At 38.3% G+C, this 22,152-nt stretch overlaps 1 protein-coding gene across 7 annotated transcripts in view; it reads right to left on the reverse strand.

Annotated features, from left to right (window-relative positions):
• WASF1 (WASP family member 1) overlaps positions 1–22,152 on the reverse strand; it is a 91,735-nt gene that overhangs the window by 21,717 nt on the left and 47,866 nt on the right. For 6 of the 7 annotated variants that reach the window (XM_071548900.1, XM_071548895.1, XM_071548897.1 and 3 more), the window contains one exon: positions 7,117–7,277. In XM_071548900.1, the coding sequence (XP_071405001.1) occupies positions 7,117–7,249 (133 nt within the window). In that variant the 5' untranslated portion in view covers positions 7,250–7,277. Of the gene's footprint in view, positions 1–2,201; positions 2,348–7,116; positions 7,278–22,152 lie in introns of those variants that run through there. The other variant, XM_071548901.1, reaches the window with a different exon arrangement.

The following is a 22,152-nucleotide window of genomic DNA, read 5'->3' on the forward strand; positions in this document are numbered from 1 at the left end:
GCTGAAAATAGAATAAAAATAATACTGCTTACTGCCTATCTCATTTTTTAAAAATTAAACCCACTGAAACATGGATCATCTACTCTTGTTCATTACCATGGCAGTAACTGTACAATGGCTTATAAAATGTGAAAAACCTACTGTTTAGTTTTACAGTGCTTCTCTTTCTCCCTTTGTTCCTTCTAATTTACTTTTTCTCCTATTTTTCCCTCCATAGTTTCCTAAACATTTGTCCAGCAGCACTGGCTTCTGTGCACAAATGAATAATCTCTAACACTTCCACACATTAAAATAGATACTAAGGTAAAAGAAATGGGTTTTTTGTTTTTTTTCTGGGGGACTGGGTATGTTTCTGATGAACTGAAGTCAACCACAATCACCGTATCAGGTTCTGAACCATATTTCAGGTTAATCAAACAAAACATGACAAAGCGATGTCTTCAAAGACATACATTGTGTTGTACAAATTCTTAGAACCACACTGACAGGCTGCAGGATCAGGGCAGACATGAGCAGCCCCTTCGAAACTCCAACCCTCAAATTCACCCAAACTACGGCATTCTCAATGATGGATCTGTTAGCAAACCTTAAGGGAAGGGCATTTAAATTAATCATTTTGCAACACTAGATCAGTTACCATCAGATTTAGTTACACGCTCTGAGATAAGGAGCAGGACATGAGTCCTGAAGCAGGACTTGTGAAAGAAGTCACTTCTTTACCATATTTTTGCATTGTTAAAGAAAAAGTGTTCCAAATCTTTTAACTGCATCTCAAACTGAAACTGCATCCCACTGATCGGTTATAAAACAGCATCACTTTCACGAGGCTGACTGGTAAAACTCAGGCCAATGCAAGATGCAGCAAGCAGGAGAAACAAAATAAGACCAATATTGCCAAAAGTAATAATCTGAATTAATTTAGCCTTAAATAATCTGTGAGACTTCTGGAGCTCAATGAAGAAGGGTATGTGTGTGCTAACATTTACACAGACAAAATCTAATTCAACACACTTATCACTGGAATTAAATTATAAAAATATGCAATATATTAAATATGTGATGATATTCTTATGTACAAAGTATAACAAAGCATTATGGTATTAAATTTAATAATAATAAACATTATTTTAATACTAAATTAGTAGATATGTTGATACATTTAAATACACAAACCTCAAAATAATGTTACCATTTAAAAATACAGGTTCAATAATTTTAAAAAAATATGTAGAAATTGATATAAAATATCTGAAAGAATAAGGTAAGAATTCAGTCTGTTACCCACTTACACATGATCATTCATTGATTTCTATGATTTCAATCCTGTTCAAAAACTGTACAATATTTTTGCCCAGTACATTTTCTAAAAAGTAAAAGTGCAGAACAAGATTAACTATAAAGCCTGTCTCACGTCCCACTGCACAATTCTTTCCCAATATACTTACACTAAGCCAAATTACATTATTCACTACTGAATAGTTCCTTCCTACATAATATAATGTATTTCTTAGAAATTATTCTTTCAGGACAATTAGTTATCACATAAGGCACTAACAATATATAACTTAGGTCCTTTTATAAGGCAAAACAAGAAAGGTATTCTAAGTCTATCAATACATGTGTTCTTCTCCATTAATTCTGACATGTAATTCAATGTATCTATTGTCTGTTGATTCAGCTTCAGGTCTTTACTACATAATTTCATTTTTAGCCAAAGAAAGGTATAACTGAGTTTCACTTGAAAGCATCAACTTATTTCTCATCAGGATCATTTCAATCTCCCAGCTCAGTGACTGGGAGACAGACTAAAAGCTAGGAGACTGAACCTGGAGATAAGAACCTTGGCAGATCCTTGAGAACTCCAGTGGCTGTGGTTCAGCAAGCTCTGAAAAAACAATGTACTAAATACATAGCACTGATGCTAATTAGGAACCTTCATTATGAAGGGCTAAGGGCAATCCACAGAGATTGGATTTAAGGATTATAATAGGAGTATCAGAGTACTGAAGGGACAACTTGGTTCCTTTAGCCAGGAAAATGGAACCAGGCATTTCTCAGACACACTCACCAGGGTATCAAAAGTATCGAAAAATCTTTGTTAAAGACCATGCCTGGAGCAGGTCTGACACTTCTTGCTGACATTCAAAAAGAAAATGTCAGACTTCAAAAATCTTCAGCCATGGAAGTCTATCACTTCTTACCTTCCACTGAGGACATAATCAAGGAAACCAGGTGAGATTATCCATTACATATTCAGAAATCTGTGAAAGAGACTGCCGAGAGCTGAACTTGTGTTGAAGGTACCAGTCCTAAAGATCATTTCACAGGGCAGTCTTCCTCTTCCTTTCCTTTCTAACATCACCTGAATTCACTGCTCTGTGTAGGAAAGAATTAATGACAGGCAGGACTTTTTTCAGCTAACGCATAATTGTTTTCAACCAGACATTACTGACCACTTGTTTATCCCCTCATTACCATTTGAGATTGACACAAAACAACATCACACTGCCGGTGCTGTCACTGCTGGGGAGCCAACCTCAAGAAGTCAAACAGAAGACACTGAGCATGGGGGTTTCTCAATCTGATTTAACCTTTGGTTTTCAAGTCCATCAGTTTCTTTACCCCATATGTCCAAGACCACCTTTTCTATTGTTCCCTGCCAATTGTACTAATAATGAAGGAAGAGGAGTGACTAATGAAGAAAATTCAGAGAATACTGAATATGCTTCTGAGCACACTGAGAAGGATCTGCAGAGCAGGGCTTGACAGAGGGTTTCTGTGGTTTCTGGAATACTGACTGAAGCTCCAGCTGAAGACCTGCAGAGACCTACTTCCAATCATGCAACATGCAGGCTCCTTACCATGGATGTGGATGCTGTCCAACGGGATGAAGAGAGGCTGGTTTTTGAGCTGAAGAGGGCTGGTTCCAAACATTAGTTGCAGTCCAGACACCTCACTGCTAAGTAATTTTGGAGAAATGTTTCCCACTTACTGAATGCTAACACCTGAAGCCATGGCAAACTGAAGGTTTCCTGAGGTGACAAAGTGCCTCTCACAAGATGAACGGCATTTAAAACCCTCTAGGGGATAGCACGGTAAGGAAAACATAAGAAAGAAAAGTTAGGTGTGTCTGAGAGAAAAAAATAAGGAGAAATAATTGGCTCTGAAGTCGAATTTTCACACCTGAAAACTAACAAATAAGGGGAAATTAAAAGAAATAATTAGAAGAACATGGTGGAAATAGTACACAGAAAGATAGAAAGAGGGAAAAGGCTATGAAGGTTCAGTGTTAAGTGAAAATTGTCTTCACTAACATAAAAGGCACTCCAGCCTGGCAAAGACTCATGCAGCATTCTCTTGCTTTATACAGAGGTGAAAGAAAAAATGGGGAATGACATCTTGCTATGATTGAATAAAAGTTTTACTCAGAATACCTGCAATAAAAATATTCTTTAAAGGAACATTCTCCTCCCTCTAGTTGGAGGTGTCAAGAGACCAGGGCCAAGAACAAACCCCATCAGTGAGGTTTCTGATACAGTACTGAGATTCTGTGCCCAGGGAACAGCTGAATAAAAGGAAAAACAAGACTGGTCAACAGCTGTGAACAAAATGAGGAGGCTACATACACACAATAGAACAATTTATCCACCTTCTAACAATGGCACAGCTACACAATGCTATCAGTTGTGTTCCGCGTACGCGGGAATGTTATGGCCTGACATACACCAACTCAGGCAGAACTGGAGTTATAATGTATGTGCAATATTGCTGAAAAGAATAGGTAAGCACTTCTCCAAAGCAGATACTAGCAGAAAGCAAGAAATACAGGAAAGAATGGCTAGGAAACTAAAACAGCTGTTGCTGTTGTCCAGAGAGTTTCTGCTGCCACAGTGCTAAGAAAAGCTTTCAGAACACAGATCCTTTTATGAAGTAAGAGAAGACTGGGAATAGATAGGGGGGAAAAATTACTTACTGGCAATTTTCTATGTTGTATCAAGACAGATTGATGTGTTTTTATGCTCCAGGGAGAAAGGCAAGAACTATCACTCAAAGGAGAAATAAATATTTCGTCCTCTCATCTCTACTTCTTTTAAAGGTCAAAAAATTTCTCAAACTGAACAGTTAAAAGCAACACATCAAATAAACTTTGAAAGTGTTTACAATTTGTATGGAGACACTTAGCAGCTATTGCTGACAATATCTACTGGTGTAAAGTTCTTTTCATTTAATATTAAAACACAGGAAAACAGAATTCCTGTCACTTAATAGATACTGTTTCTGAATGCATGTATTACTTAAACACAGTACCCAAGATCATCGAAATACAGTCCTGTTCAGGTTGAAAAAACCTCCACAAGTCACCTAGTCCAATATGCTGTGCAAAGCAGATCCAATTAGATCCAGCTGCTTGACTAATCCAGTAGAGTTGTTAAAATCTCCAAGAATGGAGATCTAACAACATCCATGACGAAACTCCATGCTTAGCTTTTCTCAACAATGACTTTTGGTCTTGTTTAAGTACTGGAGGCTCCAATTCCAAGACAGCATTCTGTCATGGTGTCATCTTACAAGAAGTGTTAAGAATGGTTGATCATGAGAGTCATGACCATAATGGCAGAAGATTGATCCTCTATTTGAAGACCAGTACATGAAAAATCTTAGAGGCAGAGATGACTGATTGCTAATCAGGTCAAAGACCAATCATTTAAATTCACGTGACTTTACCCCCAAAAGCAAAAGCAGTTTCAGTTCAAAGGAAATTAAACCCTACCAGAACTCCCAGAGTAAAGCCTCATCTCGCCTACAACTTAAAGGCTGCTTCTCAAACATAAACATTCTTCCCAGAAAACAAAAAGCAAGGACTGCAGAGAAGCTGGTTGCCAAGGACTGCTGTGAAACCACGCGTGCTGGCTGTGACTCACAGGCAACTACTGAAATCTGTCTGCATGTCAGCAGGCCTCGCTCTACACCCCTAACAGTGACATACCAAGCCAAGACTGGTTATTCAGGTTTAAGCATGACAGACAAAATTCCTGCACCAGAACTCCTGAATATTTTTGAACTTGTACTGCTACTACCGTAAAAAGGCAAAAAAACCTAAAAGAATTCTGGAACAAATACTTTCACAGGCACTCATACCTTTGTAACATAATCTCCATTTTTACCGAGCAGTCCTTAACATTGCTGAGAAATAAGGACTACTTTGGGGGAAAAATGTGTTTTGGTTTTTTAAAAACATACACAGTATAAACTAAAAACTTTGTTCAATTGGTATAAACACTGCCTGTAGAAAACCTAACACCATGATGCTATTTAGAAGGACAAACGAAACACTGAAATAACAGGTTCTGCTCACTAGTGTTTAACTTCTAAAGAATTCAGAATGACCTATTCTGGGCTTGCTGTTGCAGAGTAAACAAATACATTTTCCCTTCTGTTTTACCTTCCTTGTCATATCCAACATCCCATGCCTTTTTGATCACCTAGTGAGTCACAAGGTCATGACAGAAACATCCCTCAAGTGAAAACAGCTAATTCAGGCTCATTTCCATGTATGCATGCTTCATGCAAGAACTACTTTCTTTTTACAGAAAAGGAGTTATACATAATTACACTCATGTTCCCTTGCAAGTGTTTCTCAGTGCTACATGCCAGGCAAACCATGTAACAAATGTGGGAGCATTCAATGGATGCTCTTCAATTTTTTCTTCTCCCTTAACTGAGCTCTTTCTGTTCTGGTATTGCTTCATCCTGATCTCTTAAGCACAATGTCAGATATAAGTTCTGTATACCAGCAAAACAGCAAAAGGCAGTTGAATTTCAATAGGTCAATTTGAGGCCATGATGTTGAGTTAGAAATTGGTGTTGGGTCTATTAACATCAAGTGCTACTTCCAAATGAAAATATCAAATACAAATTTGGTATGTCATCTACAAAAAAAATTCTCCTAGATGAAACATATAATCAAATGAGAATTTTTAAAACAAGCAAACTAAAATAAAATAATAATGCATTATTAATAATTATGACTTGGAAGGGGAAGCCAGCACATGAGCAGATAGTATGAGAAGGGCTTTTCACAGAATGAAGCAAAACCTCAGATGGTGACCATATACTGCACCTCTACATGACCTGCGGTTGGTTCACTGAAAAGTAGTCAAATAGTTATTTTTCTTTGTTGCTGCAGCTATATTAATAATGGTCATATTTATGTGCTGTAAGTATTCCTGTCTTGATTGTATCATTCAGTATCCTCAATTAGAGTCTTCCACCTAATGGCTAACAGCTTTGAAAGGCTGCCACAACACTCACCATCAAACCAACAATTAAATCAATCTAATTAACAAATTAGGCTACATCACCTACAACTAAAATAATGATGAAGCTAAAAGATGTTTCACATTGTAGATGTATATAAATGCACATTTAAATATTTAATAGGTTGGTAGTCTTACTAATGTCCTAGTGGTTAAAAGCACCTGTAGTATTGGGAATCCAAAATGTCTTCATTCTGGTTCATCTGACAACTTATTTAAGTTGCTGTAATTTAAAAAAAAAAATAACCCAGAAAGTAGCCTTTCAGCAAAACTCCTTCAGAGTTCTAGAGTTTGAGAAGTATTCCCTCCTCTCAAATGCACCAAGAATACATTGGTGACAGAAGGGAGAAGGAAGAAAAATCTTTAACTCTTTGAAATATTATGTAATAATTACATTTCTGGGTTTATTATTTCAAAAGGTAACTACTTTTTTTTTCCAAATGACCACAACACAAACAAGGGTTTAAGTAAAGTGAATTAAGCAACCAATGATATATTCCTCATTATGTCATATTCCCCACTCAAGAACTGCTCTAAGGTTAGCAATTACTGACTTCATTAACTACTAGTAACAGAAATATATGGCTGAACTGTTTTAAGATGTGCTACAAGAAACGTTCCTAGCTTTCTTTCACAGAAGTCCATGCTAGTCACAAGCCACAACAGGAGTACATTCAAGACTCAGAGGCAATTTTCAACTGAGATTTTGAAAAAATGTTAATACTTCAAACACAAAAACTGCGACTGTAAAATACAATACAACTAGTTCTAAATACAACTATTAAGGCAAAATACTTACTTAGGCTACTCAGTTGTCTGATTATATTTGCCAAGGAGATATTGGTGACGCATTCCAGTTCATTCTTGATGCCTCGGGGCAGCGCTGTGTGGCACAGGTGCCTGGGGTCTATGTTCCGCTTTACCAGTGGCATTCTGAGATGTATCAGAGGACCAGCAAACCTGTAAAGGCAAGAGACACAATACTGTTTTCTGAATCATATTTTACATTCAGGTTATGTCTAAAGTTAAACCAACTAATCCTAACAAGATAAAAAATAGCTCCATAGTACTGATGGAATTCATTGCTCTGTGAGTGCATAAATATTTTCTTCTTTGCCCAAAGAAAGATTATTCTCTCTTTAAATCTTCACCTGATTCAGATTCCAGTGAAGTGAGAAACAATTTTTTACAGTTCATGTTTTTTCATTTCCTCTCTCGCCGAAAAAAAGACAGGAAAATCTCTGTAGTACAAACCCATTAAAGAAAGACTGTGTTCTTGATGGACTACTTCCTTACTCAGGGCAAGCAAAGTCCAACAAAAAGTTCTTTTATTATGAGGTCAAAGTCAAACTAGTTGTCTATTACACTCTAAAGGAAGATATGATTCATTAATTTCACCATGTTACTAGCAGGAGCTACCCTTCTATTCTGAACATCCCTTCTAAATCATACCTAGTCAAGGTAAGAAAAGAGAAGATATTTCCCTTCCACCTACACTGCTACTAACAATAAAGTCAGCCAAGAATGCTTCTTCCAATTTCAAAAGTCTCCACGGTAAACTTTCCCAGACTGAAAGGCAAATGAGTTTTCCACAATGTAACTGTGTGCAGTCCCAGTCTCTCAACCAGACAGCCTGCCACACTTTCATCTGTCCTCTGCTTAGAATTTTTACCCCAAAATGTTCTCAGGATGCAGTCAGGACTTTGTGTTGAACCACAGAATGCACCTTCCCCACAGTATATATTTAGCCACTGCTATCCTTTCTTGGTCAAAACTGAGAGATTTTTTATGTAAGAACAATATAAGTTCATGGTGGCGGAGCTGAAATTTTGCTCACCTAGAACAGCACAGTGAATTAAGAGTCAAAGGCGACTGTAATAGAGTACTTTCCCTTTGCAGACTGCTTAGATTTCTCCTTGCCATGTTTGCTGGGGGTATATTCTTTCACTGAAGCCAGAACTCACAGGTGAGGGACCCAGACAGGATCCTTAAGTCTACCTGAGAAACATCTCTGTGTTTCCAGGATCTGATTAGACCTCATTCATTAATATCATGTCTACTGCCCTTATTTTCTTGAGAGCACAAGAAAAAAACATTTTATGCTTTTGAGGGACAAAAGCCAATAAAAATTTTTCCTTTGGTCACTGGCTAAAGGGAAATATTATATAGTTCTTTAAATTGTGTAACTATTTTCACAATACTAACAGTACAAATTACGGAAGAGTGTATGGGGCAGGGTTAATTGTAAGAAAATATTTTTATTTTCTAGAAATACCTACAATCTATCTAGCTGCTAAATACCTATGAGCTGAAAAGTTAGCTGTTATGTACAAACTAAATAAAAAAGAAAATACAAATCTGAACACTGTCTCAGATGGAAGCAATAAAAAACTGTTTATAAACCCTTAACTACAGGTTTGTTATCATGGTTCCCCAAGAGAAAATAAAGGAACCATTCTCTCACTGTCAAAGAAACACAACAAATGATACATGAGCAATGTTCTACAGAACTAATTAAATATTAATTCCAGAGTTGAGCCCTTTCTTGATTACTGCTTTAATGAAACTGTTGTATACAAGTAGACAAGTCTTTCAAAAATGGTCTAAACAAGTATGTAAACAAAAATTTTCACAGAAAAAAATCAAAATTCCAATGTTTTCTAACATCTGAATAACGTTTTTGTGGCTTTCCTACACAAACATTTAGCATAACAAGAAAAGGCAGTAGTGGGAACAGTAAGTCTGGTAAAAGGTATAGTTGTCAACAAGAATAAGCTTGTAAGGGAAACAAATGACAAAAGATGTAATTGACACCCTTGAAGTTCCACATCATGTTTGCAAACTATGCAAAGCCTGAACAGAGAGTATTTACCTGACTCCCACAGAAACAAAGCCAAGGGGACAACAAAGGAAAGTATCACTCAAACATGCTTAAGACAAAGAAAAAGGCACTTCACACGAAGTTTAATAAATTCTGGAACTCATTGCCACAGGATGCCGCATACAGAAGTACCTGCTGGTAATCTGTACATTATGGACCTCATGTTACTTGCAGTTTGCTGGAACCACTAGAAGGTCTTGATGAATCCTCCCCAGTTGTATCTAGCAATCCCAGCCTAGGGAGCAACAGGTGTGTAACTTTACTGTACCCACGCAATTTCTTCACTCCTCTAAAAGATGTCTCTCCTAATGTAGTTCTTAATAAGAAAGCTGAAAAATTCTGAAATCACTGTATTTATATGCAGCTTTATAGCTGTGAAAGAGGAAAAAAACAAAAAGAAGACATTGTTACAATCGAGTATATATCCTTTAGGTCAAAGGCAAAACAATAGACACACACACACATCCACACCCCTCCCACCTGCTATCAAACAATGCATTACCCAAGCCACTGAAGCAGCAAAGGAGAAATTGATTCCTAGATCAGGAAATCCTGTTACCACGTCACTCCCAAGTAAGCTCTGGAAAATGCTCATAACCCCAGTCAGGCAGAAGAGAGAAGCGGCTTGTCAGTGCATAAGAGGATCCCTTGGCTGAGAGGTTACATGACACCTCCTCAGAGGTTTACAGCTCTCCTCCTGTCACGCAGGTCTCCCTCTCCTCAGCCCCACTGCCTTCTAACTCAAAACTCAGGAAGGCAAGGCAATCCTCAAAGACAACTTCCTCCCCTTTGCTGCAATCCCAAGCAAATCTTTCAAAGTCATTCTCAGGAAGTGAAGCGGCTTTAGTTTACACCCCATTTACTGGAAATACTTTATAGTGATTTTAAACTGAAACTCATGTTTAAAAGAGATGCCATCTCTTTCATAGAGTCACTATTGAAAACTCCTCTGCCCCACTTCCTATACATCCTTTGAAGCACTGAATCCACTTGAGAAGCCAACTCTAGTCTTTGCAAAGCCCTTTGCTCCTTCAGTTTCACAATGGCTGGCACAACTCATCCCCCTCACATATGCTTCACGTATGAGTATAGAATACAAATGTGTGTACACAGCACTTGCCTAATGTTTCTGTTCAGGGGTGGTCCTGTGGAGAGCACTCTGGACTCTGAATCCCAAGGACCTGAGTTCCAGTCTCAGTGGGACCGTCCCCTGGCAGTTCAATGCCTCCCTGCCATCCCATCCCGTCACATCTCGGGTGCTCAGCAGGGTCAGGCCTGGCTAGTACCAGGTGCTGTGACAGTCCCGAGGACTTCGCTGTCACTGTCCAAGCTCACTCGGCCATGGCAGATGGACCTCAGGACTTAAATGATGGGTCCAGTTCTGCGCACGCTGTGCCTCACCTAAAAAATCCACTGCGCAGGCTGGAAGGGCACACCCACATGGGGAGAGCCCTGCCCAAATCTTACTTTGTCAAGTCTGGCCATACAATGTTTCTGTTAAGTTACCGTGCTTTGATACCTGATTTTTTAAGAATTACAGAAAAAGCTCCAGCTGCTATTCAATTTAATTCCTATTACTTTAAAAAACGCTGAATGGCACTAATGAGAGTTAATTAGTATATTTTCAGAAGAATAGCCTTAATGAGATTTGACCACACTTTTTTTCAAAAAGGCAAGTTGCTGAATGTGTTGTACAGCTCTTTTCAGCTATGAGGGGTCTTAGAGGTGAGTGACACTTCCCTATCTCTGTCTCATACTGTCCCAAAGACTGCTGGCAGCAGCTGACACCCCTGCTCTCGGGGCACCTGTCCCCGTGCCCACGGCCACCTGTCTGCAGGCAGGACAGTGTCACCCTGCTGAGTGTGCCAAGAGATGACCCTGGGCAGCACTGGGGCAGGGAACAGCTACCATTGTCCCTTCAATCAGCTCCAGCAGAAATATTTCAGAATTGCACAATGTGTGGAGAAATGTTACATGGCTTGCTAGAGCTTGTGAAATACCTGAAATGCCAGGAGTCACAATAACAACTCAGGTTTTCTAGCAAGTACAGTAAGACAAGTAGGAATGAAAGCACAACAAGGTGGGGAAAACTGTCCAACAGCTTAACTGGTAATTAAACTATACTTCAGTTTCATTTTCAGAAGACTAATGGAATTTCATGATTATGTGGTTTTTTAAACAAAAGTTGACTTCTGATTAGGTTTCATTTTATCCTTACGAAAATTGTCATTATTTTCTTAGCATTAATGGAAGACACTAATCTGAATTTTTTTCAGTAATATACCAATATTCCAGCACTGAATGCCCTTACTTTCAGGGAGTCAAATTTACTAGCCATCTCTATAGCACATCTTTAGGCCTCAATATTACCACACTACTTGTAATTTTCCTTTAACAATGTGCAACAGCAATGCCTTTCATATGCCCCATTTAATTGATCACGTTCTAGCTGCTGGCAGAACAAAACACAGCTTGAAATGTAAAAATCAATTTAACACTTCCTCCACCCACCTTCAGAAACATAAATAGAATATATAATAGTTTTTATATTCTCTTACATAATTAGTTACTAACTGCATTATGCTATACACACTTTTGGACAAAATGCCAGTAGCTAATAAAAAACCTTAAATGTGTTAACAAACCTGGTAAAATCAGAATTGTATCAGTTAAAAAAACCAAGCTCATTATCTTGGCAAATTTTCTTTTAATTAGATTATATGACATCATATGTTATACCAGTTGCAGAAATTCCAAAGATGAAGCTTTTATAATGCACACCTCCACTATGAAAGGCAAATGTGCAAAGCCTTCATAGAGCATGTTACTCTGCAGCTCTCATTGCAAGATCAAGGTGCAGGTATAAGCCTAGGAAGAAACAGACACCTACAGTGTGGAGTCCTTCAACAAAGTAGGTCACTACCACCTACTGTTGAGTCAACATAACGATTTTTGAACTCTAAAGGCAATTAACATACCTTAGAGAATACATCTTGGAACTGACAAGATGACAACTGACATCTTAAATTGACAATTCACCAGAAATGTGTTAAAATCACAGTTTTGAAATCCTTTCTGTTATGAACCATATTACAGAATGGAAGATCTACTCCGTGGAACAATTCCCTCAAATCTCAGTCTTCTGCAACTCACTTTCAAAAATTTTTCTAACTGCAAGTAACTGGGAAAAGATGACTTTGTTGTAACTAAAAAGTGTCAATAAAAAAAAAAAAGGCAGCAAAATATATTACCAGAAGCTGATGTTCACATGAGTGTCATGTTGACGTGAATGAGTGTAAAATTAATAGTTTACATCTTAAGACATCCTTTACTAGATTGTCTATTCAAAAAATTTGTTACCCACTTATAGAATCACAGAATCATAGGATATACTGAGTTGAAGGGATTCATCAGGATCATTGAGTCCAACTCCTGCCCCTGCACAGGACATCCCAAGTATCACACCACATGCCTGAGAGCATCATCCAAATGTGCTTGAGCTCAGACAGGCCTGGTGCCGTGACCACTTCCATGAAGAGCCTATTCCAGTGCCCAACAACCCTCTGAGACCTAATCTAAACCTCCTCTGACTCAGCTCCATGTCATTTCCTTGAGTCCTATCACTGTCAGGAAAGTCTGGACAACTTAAGGAGCAATACCTATATAGGGCAAAGAAGATAAATTATTTTTAAATTAAACCACGGAGTCACTAATAAAATATTTCATATTTTGTTTGAAGTCACAAATATAAAAATTACTGTTCCTCAAGTAATACCAACAACAATCTCTCAAAGCATTCTCTAAATATTCTGTTGCTGAACTGAAGATAAGGTTATTCAGGGATAGATTAATGTCACTGAAGGCTCTATCTCAATAGCATTATACAGGAAAGTGTATGATTAGCAGGATAATAACAAACAGACTGTAAAAACCCATTTACCTCATATAACTATAAAATAAATTTTAAAATAATTAGCAATTTTTCTTCTGCACTTAATTTTGACTGACTTCTGTGTTGTTTTAATTGTCTGTGGCAATTAGTATTTTCCTCCTATAGAACAATCTGTAATCATCTCAGCACATCTGTCACGTCAGATAAGCAGAAAAGACAATGCAGTCACAAAAATGGGTAGGACTTGAGTTGTACTAAATCTCTAAAGCTAATTACAGGCAGGGCTAAAAAAAATACTTCTCAGCTATTACTATCCAGCCAAATTTCTCTCAGATGTGTACTTCAAGACTGCAATCTCTCTCCCAGGCATATATGCACACCTGCACACACAGAGACACACTCATATTTAAAGCACATGAAAAAAACATTTCAAAATCAGTTTGGATTTGGTTACAGACACAAACCACAGCCACAGCTAATTCCCTCTCAAAAATTGTAAGTTTCATATTTATTCAGCTAAACAAATGAAAAAAGTGCAATACTTTTTACAGTGGCGGAAAAAAAAAGTTGTATTTTCAGCCCTCTATAGGTTGTGACCATCATGACGTAATATAATAAAAAGTGGCAATTTTGGCAAGTTACGTGTGAAAAGAAATTGAGTGATTAATTTGTGTGCAATTTGTATGACAACTTATGAGATCTTTATCTGAGACAAATTAGCTTTTAAAAAAAACCCTTACATGGTTATTGTCACTGAGATGACTCTGGGGAGGGCAGCAATGGCAAATTCTCAGTATGGGTAACATTGTAAGATATGACTCCCCAGTAACAACGCAACCAGTACAACTTAATGAATAGAAACTGCCGCAACATTTCAGGGGAGAAAATTGGCATACCAGTTGGCTGGTGAAGGGACTGGAGCACAAGTCCTATGGGGAGAGGCTGAGGGAGCTGGGGTTGTTTAGCCTGGAGAGGAGGAGGCTCAGAGGTGACCTCATCACTGTCTAGAACTACCGGAAGGGAAGTTCTAGCCAGCTGGGGGTTGGTCTCTTCTCCCAGGCACTCAGCAATAGGACAAGGGGGCACGGGCTCAAGCTCTGCCAGGGGAAATTTAAGTTGGAGATCAGAAAAAAATTCTCTACAGAGAGAGCAATCAGGCATTGGAATGGGCTGCCCAGAGAGGTGGTGGATTCCCCATCCCTGGAGGTTTTTAAGGTGAGATTGAACGTGGCACTGAGTGCCATGATCTGGTAAATGGACTGGAGTTGGACCAAAGGTTGGACTTGATGATCTCGGAGGTCTTTTCCAGCCCAACAGATTCTGTGATTCTACGACTATAGGGGTTACCTCAAGTTTTAGAGGAAAAAAACCCAGCAGGAACTGAAATTGCAATCTGGGTCAAGTTAATGAGCTCTATGTAACAAAATACAGCATCATAGCATGCAGCAACCACTTTCTACCAAGTGAGTCCAGTCCTCAGGGCTTCCATACTATTTCCCATTTTGTTGGGGATAATCTTTTAAAGTTCACCTCTGGCTACAACCTGCTGTATAGCTTTGGGCTTTCCTCAGTGTCCTCACTCCCACTAGCCCTTCTTGTCCCAGCATGCAGGTGAGAAAGGCTGTCACCATCATTCATACAGTCATCTCCTGTCCTCAAACCCTAATGAAAAACTTCACTCTGATTACGGGTACAGAGCAAAACCATAAGGTATCCTAAACACAAGGAGAGAATATGCAGCTCAGTATTGTTTGGTTTTTTTACCTTTTACCCAATACAAGTGCAAAATACAATAGGGTTAAATAAACAACATACGGATTTGGCAAATCTCATCCCATATAAAACATATGCACAATATATTTCCGTAACACACCTAGGCAGATACATACAGCTACTTTGAAACAGAAATCTTTTAAAATTATTACACATAAAATTAGAAAAAGAGCTGCAAAATTTCTTATCAGCGTTACTAAATATTATTCAGAATCCCCTGTATTCATTAATTTTCTCCAAGTGAGCTCCTGTCAGGCCATTTGATTAAAAACAATTTTGGAAGTATCCTGGGTTCTAATTTAGGTACAGCCAAGAATGCTAAATTAATTTTTGATTACAAGTTTTCCTCTGTTCCCCAAAGGCTAAAAATGTATTAAAGCATAACATAGTACGGGACTTGAAATTGCTTTTTGAGACCTATGTTTTATCTGATGACTTTTTTTCTCTCTGCATTAATCTTGTCTTCCTGTTAACAGTTCCTATATATGGTGTATAACACAAAAGCCCTATGATGGATTGCAACAAAAGCTCTTTATTATAGTCTTGACAGAGACAGATAACTAATGCAGTGTTAATTTAAAATCAAAACCTTAGTACCAGAACTAAGGGTACAGTTTCTCTGATTTTAGCATATCTTATCACAATATGCTACCTTTGAAAATTTTCTACAATTTTCCTTGAAAATGTATATTCTACAAATGAACAGTTACATTTGTTACATAGTCTTCTACCAGTCCAGGATAAGATCTATTAAATGCACATGTCAAATTTATAACAATCTTACAAAATTTACCAAATGCACATAGAATCAATGCCAATATATTTCTGTTTCCCAGATACAACCACCTGCTTTTGAAGGGGTGGCATTTCCTGGCAGTAAATGATAAATATTTAAAGCAAAGGTACCTGAACTTCCCAGCTGCTAAGAAAAGCAACCAGGCAGGTACTGGGAAGATAAGGTGTTTCGCCCTGGTTATGGCACTGCACTGCTGTGCTCCCATGGGCAGTGCCCTGCCAACTTCCCGAACTCCTCCTGCTGCAGGAGCCCCGGGCTGGGCATTGCTGTGGCAGCCAACACCTCCCACGGCAGCTCCTCCGAAACAGAGCTGGCTCCGGCACCAGGGCATTAGAATTCAGCACACAGTGCCCTGCCCTGACAACAGAGCCGTCCTTACAAAGCAAACACAGACGCACTCGCCCCCGGTGACCAAAGCCTGCCCTTCTTCCCCAGACACGAGCACAGAACCCCCTGAAGGCAAAGCCATTAAGAAATAATTACTCCTTTGGTACCAAGCTCCAACTGGTAAATATTAAATTATGACATGCCAAAAATGAAAGAAATGAGTTGCTGTGTGTTGGTGAGGAAAGGAAGGAAGGGAAATACAGCGGTCCGGGTGTTGTGTTGATCTTACTGATGAATCAGAGAAGGGAATTGAATGCTAATGAAATAATAAATGATGCTGGGAATCTACAGGAGTAATGAGACCAGTGTACAGATGGCTGTGACTAAGAAATGCAGGAGCTACTTATGCAGTTCCCATATATTCATTTACCAGTGATACACACAATATTAGCTGTGTGTGTGTGTGGCTCAGCTTCACGAACGCAGATTTGGGCAGGGGTCTCCCCACGTGGGTGTGCCCTTCCAGCCTGTGCAGTGGATTTTAGGTGAGGCTCAGTGTGCGCAGAACTGGCCCCACCATTTAACTCCTGAGGTTCATCTGCTACGGCCGAGCGAGCTTGGACAGCGACAGCGAAGTCCTCAGGACTAGAACCTACAGCACCCGGTATTTCCAGGAAGGTCTCCCATCCAAGTACCAATCCAGGGCTGACCCTGCTTAGCTTCCGAGATCTGACGGGATCGGATGTCAGGGAGGCATTTAACTGCCACACAATATTAACTAGTACTCGTTAAAACAAATAACAGGTGTCAAAAATGACTATTGGGAGTTTTTGTGCCTCAAAACACTACTAAGAAATTGCAAGAAATGATATTAGCACTGGAAGAACCACAAATGAATCACTTATTTAAAAATTAAGTTTTTCATTGCACTTAATCCTATCATAACAACTGCCTAACTGCATTTTATGCTTGGATATCAAATCCACAAATGATAGATTATTGGTTTTGATTTTCTTTTTCACAGTTTTAAAGAAAGAATTAAGATAAACCAACTATCACATGGGATTTAAAGATGTGTAATAATCACCTTACTACTACCAGCTGAGCATCTTTGTAGATAAATTTCCCTTCTTGTGAACAGCGAAATTCCTGAGAGGAGGATTACTTGTAAAAAATGCCAATGCACAGAAACAGAATTTTTTCCTATCTGCTGCCATTTATGTTACTTAACATGAAGAGCCATGCTGCACAAAAAACATCTGCACATATTAACATCTATAGAGAAGTTTATGTTTGAACTGAAATGCTATTAAATATTTCACAGTACAGAAATACTGATGATTTATACTGTTGTTAGCTAGAAACTGATCATTCCATCCCCCACTCTGTATTAACAGCAAAAGTCTCCACTGAAGTGAATAAAAGGCTTACTAAGTAAAGACTAGAAGATTCAGATGTGCCTGTTTCCTACCCAGTGCAGGGCTGTTTGGGACAGTAACTTTTACAGTAATTTTCCCATTCAAGTATCATCATTTTACATGGGGGATTCCCAGTAATTTCTTGGGTAAATTCTTCTACAACCAACTACATCTCATAAACAGAAAAATGTGTCACTTCTCTCTCTTTCTCTCTGACTTTTGTTCCCCTGTACTTTCAGATTACGTATTTTAGTTCTTACTTCTCATTGTTTGCAACAATTTAGAATTTCACACCTTTTCTGTGCTAGCAATTCTACCAAATTTCTGTTCTTACTTGGCAGAAAAAAAAATCACTAATTCCAGTAATGTTTATTATTCTGACTTACATACCATCTAATTTACCAGCACTTGTTGGAATCCAAAATCGAAACCAGCATTCTGGGTGCACCTGTGTTACATAAGCATACCTGAACAAGTCTAAACATCAGAACAGTGTGCACAGGCAGCCCAGAAAGCTGACTGTGTCCTGGGCTGCACCACAGGCAGCGTGAGCAGCAGCTCTGCTGAGACCCCACTGGAGCGGTGCATCCAGCCTCAAGTGTAGTGACAGCAGCACACAGTGACAGGACAAGGGGTAACGGCTTTAAACAGAAAAAGTTTAAAATGGCTATTTAATGTTTAGATTAGACATTAGGAAGAAATTCTTTACTGTGAAGGTGGTGAGGCACTGGCACAGGTTCCCCAGAGCAGCTGTGGATGCCCCATCCCTGGAAGTGTTCAAGAGCAAGCTGGATGGGGCTCTGAGAAACCTGGTCTAGAGCAAGGTGTCCCTGCTCATGGCATGGGGTTGGAAATAGCTGATTTTCAGAGGTCCTCTCCAACCCAAAGCATTCTATGAATACTTTTAGTTATAACATTATTTGATGCTGTCACCTGCTCTAAATTTGCACCTGCATAAATTCAATTTTGCAATTTTTTTTTCCCAATTAAGTTTCTTGTTTGGATGTCCATTGAAGGTTGAGGTCTGACATCCAGACTTTCAGCTCCTGGTCTTTTTAAGTAGCTATTTTAAAGTGAAATGAGATTCCTTACAGGATCACATTTAGAACGTGCAACAGAAAGTTTTTTCCATCAGCTGAAATTATATGACCTCCAAAGAATAAATAAAATTTTATGGAAAATCAAAGAAACTACTCATGTCAATATTTATTAAGAAAGGTGACATTATTTGCCCTTCTATCATAACACTATGAAAGCCTACATAAAAGAGTAAGTACTCACTTAAAAAATTTATGCAGCAAGTAGGGATCACATGCCTGAAGGTTTTTAAATGTGTTATATTTTAATAAACTAATTCTAATATTTCAACACCTTAAATTATATCACACAGTAAAACTTATTTTCCAGCCAAAATTAGATTTTGTTGTACTTTCATATGCAGCATTTAAAGACCTCATATTTACATATGTATTTTTCCCTGAATTTCAATACTAAAATTAATTGCAGCCAGCATTTACTTTCACTGCCTGTGTCTGAGTTTGAGATATTTTAGTGCCAGGAAATGAATAAATATTGCAGAGAAAACTAATTTTTTTGTTGAAGATTAGAACGAATTAAAGCCAGTCCTCTCAAGGGTTCGTGTCACGGTTGATTGTGAGCGTTAACTAAACCTGTTCCCATAACTGGGATATCTGTAGAATGCCTTTCCTCTCTGGTTTCCTGTATCTATTTACATGTAAATTAACACTGCCACCTTTCCATTGCCTGTAATATTTGCAAAGACATACATTTTCATAATATGTGCAGGGGTTTAATGACATTTCAAGTATCTGTTCCCCTGGGAAATTTGTCTCAAGTCTCACAGCCATTTAGAAATTATTGGGATGAAATAGGAATCAGACAAACAAAGAATGACTGCATTCACATCCTTTTCTTTACCCCAGGTTTGGAAACTTGATTTTTAAAATCTTTCATATGGTTTTGTGCTATGCATCAAACAACAATTATTTAAAGTTACTATCTTAAATAACTGAGTGCTTTCAGTTGTGTGCTCACCTTACATCAGAATTCTTAACAGAGGTAAAGTACATCCACAAGGCTGATGGCACCAACAGGCCTAAACCACTATGAGCAAGACAACAGCAGGTACACATTTGTAAGGGAAAATAAGGTGTTCTCAGTCTGCAGGGAAAACCTCCTCAGGCAAGTTAAATGTGACAATCACAGTACCTTCTGTGCTAAAGGAAAACACTGACTGGCTCCTGTGAGGGAGTCAAGGGACCACAGACACAAAAAGGAAAAAGCAAGGTGAATGTTTATTCTTGATACAATGTAGCAAAAAGATTAGCCCAGGCAGCCAAGAGGAGGGCAGATCCAGCAAGGGAGTTAATAAAGTTGGCTCTTTCCCTCTTAACAAGTATTTAGCAAACAGTAGATAGTGATAGAATAGGGATGTAGAAATGAGATTATCTTTAGCTGTCTCTACAGGGAGCTCTGAAAAGGCAGCTTTGAATTGTTAGACTTTGAACTAGAACATATAATTATCAAGTAATAAAGATACCTGTTTGTCTAAAAGGTAAAAACCAAGGAACTCAATAATTTCAGTAATTCCTTCTGCAATTTAGATATGCTAACTGTAGATATTCAGAGAACTCAGGACACAGTATTAGAACAGAACTGCATAAAACACTAATTATCAAATACTCATTCTGTCATCAAAATGTTGGTTTCAAGCATAGAAAAAGAAAGGGAAATGGATGGAAAGACAAGATAGAATGCAGAGAAATCACAGGGGCCTGTAAAGAGCAGCCCAGTCCATATACATTAGTTTTTTCTCACCAAGGATATATGAAACAAACAGAGGAACTCCTGAACAACATCCTGCTCTTTGCAAAACTCATGCAAGAAATGGGAAGACTGTCTAAAGGATGGGCATGAGACTAAGAGGAATGAATTCATTCCTCCCTTATTGCAGTAATCAAAAACATTAAGCCACAGAACACTTTGTGTGAAAGCACCTGAAACCAAACAAGCAAATATGAAAGACAAATCTTATCCAGAAATTGGGATATTAGCTGCAAGCAACAGAACTTAGTTCCCAGATCTTAATCCCAGGAAAGAATTATGCACTTACAACATATGTATAGTCATCAGATAAAACCATCTCCAGAATTACTGATTTGAAAATTAGCATGTCCTTCCAGTTTAATGTCCTGATTACTTGAAAGGCATCTTTCCTCTATTACCTAGCTCCTTCTGCCCTAGAAAGAGGAATACAAAGGTTTTAATCACCTATCTTGAGTGCTGTACCTGTACTTTTAAGCAGTCTAATATGGCATAACCACCCAAAAGTTCTATTAGTCAGAGACAGTAATGACCACTCTCAGAAGAGATGAAATTTGTCATAGGCCTAATCCCCAGTTCACCTTTTCAAGCTTCTCCTGGGAACGATAGAGAATTTAGGAGGCTGTTCACATATCTAGACAAATTAGGTACCTCCAGCCACATGTGGCTGACTCAGGCTAAATGTCTCAAACAGGCAGGGAGGAGCCCAATGTATTTATACAGATAGTGTTAAGCAGTCTTGGAAAATAAACAAATTTTACTATCTGAGATGTATATATTTTAAGTAGGTAAAACACAATTTGAGTAGCATGTCATCCTTAAACCACAAACCTAATCCTACATAATACAAAAGACAATGCTGTATAATTGTATTTATGAACTAATGAAGTTTCATCTTAAATCTATTTACAACCTTGCCCCTGATTTTACATTTAAGCAAAATTCACTCTTTAGATAACAGGAGACAATATGCCAATTCCATTTGAGATTTATGATTAATATTAATTTTTTCCCACTTTAGAACTGTTCTTCATTGATGATTTTTCTTAAAAAATTTTATCTCTCCAACTGTACTTTTGCGCTTTATTATGTTTTCAGTTTTACATAACTAAAACATATTATAATTAAATTCAGGATAATTACAACCAGAAAACAATATGCCTTTTTTAGTGAAGGACAAGTTGTGCAGTCAAAGAAGTTCAGAGTACTTGGATTATCACATGGGCATTGGTTCAACTCAAGAGGTGTTCTTCAAATATTGATTCAGATTATTTTATTAACTTACAGAGGAGAAGACTGTCCAGGAGACTGTAATTAGTACATTGATGAAACACCAGTCAGGAATCCACATAATCTGTAGACGCGCCTGAAAAGGACTGGATGTGGAATTTAACACAGGATTCGGCACAGGGATGGGCTGATATGCCAGGCAATTTTATGACACAGCTTATTGGTGTATGGAAAGAGGATGTAGGGAAGCACTAGCTAAAAAAATCCATTGTGCAGATCACAGCTTGGCAAAGGTAAGCAGATGTGGAAACCAAGTCCAGTCCAAGCCAAAGTTCTGCTATTCCCCAGCACATGGACAATTCACAGGTTGTTTTTAAAAGGGAAAGGTAAATGTGTATACAAATATTACTTCATGTATTGCATCAGAGGTGGGAGAATTCCCCTTATCAATGCCAGGAGACTACTAAAAACAAAATGAGAAGTTTCTTCCTCTTTAAACAGAGCTCTTACCTCTTTGAGCACGGACAGATTAGAGTATAAAGGCACTACCGTGACTAGCATTTTCAGGAAAGTTTCACAAACATTCATAAAAATTGGAAACACTCACTGAGTGTGCCCAAAGAAGAGCAATGGAGCTGGTGAAGAGTCTGGAGCCAAGGCCTGTGAGGAGTGGT

This window comes from Pithys albifrons, chromosome 2 (assembly GCF_047495875.1).
Source record: "Pithys albifrons albifrons isolate INPA30051 chromosome 2, PitAlb_v1, whole genome shotgun sequence".
NCBI lineage: Eukaryota > Metazoa > Chordata > Aves > Passeriformes > Thamnophilidae > Pithys > Pithys albifrons.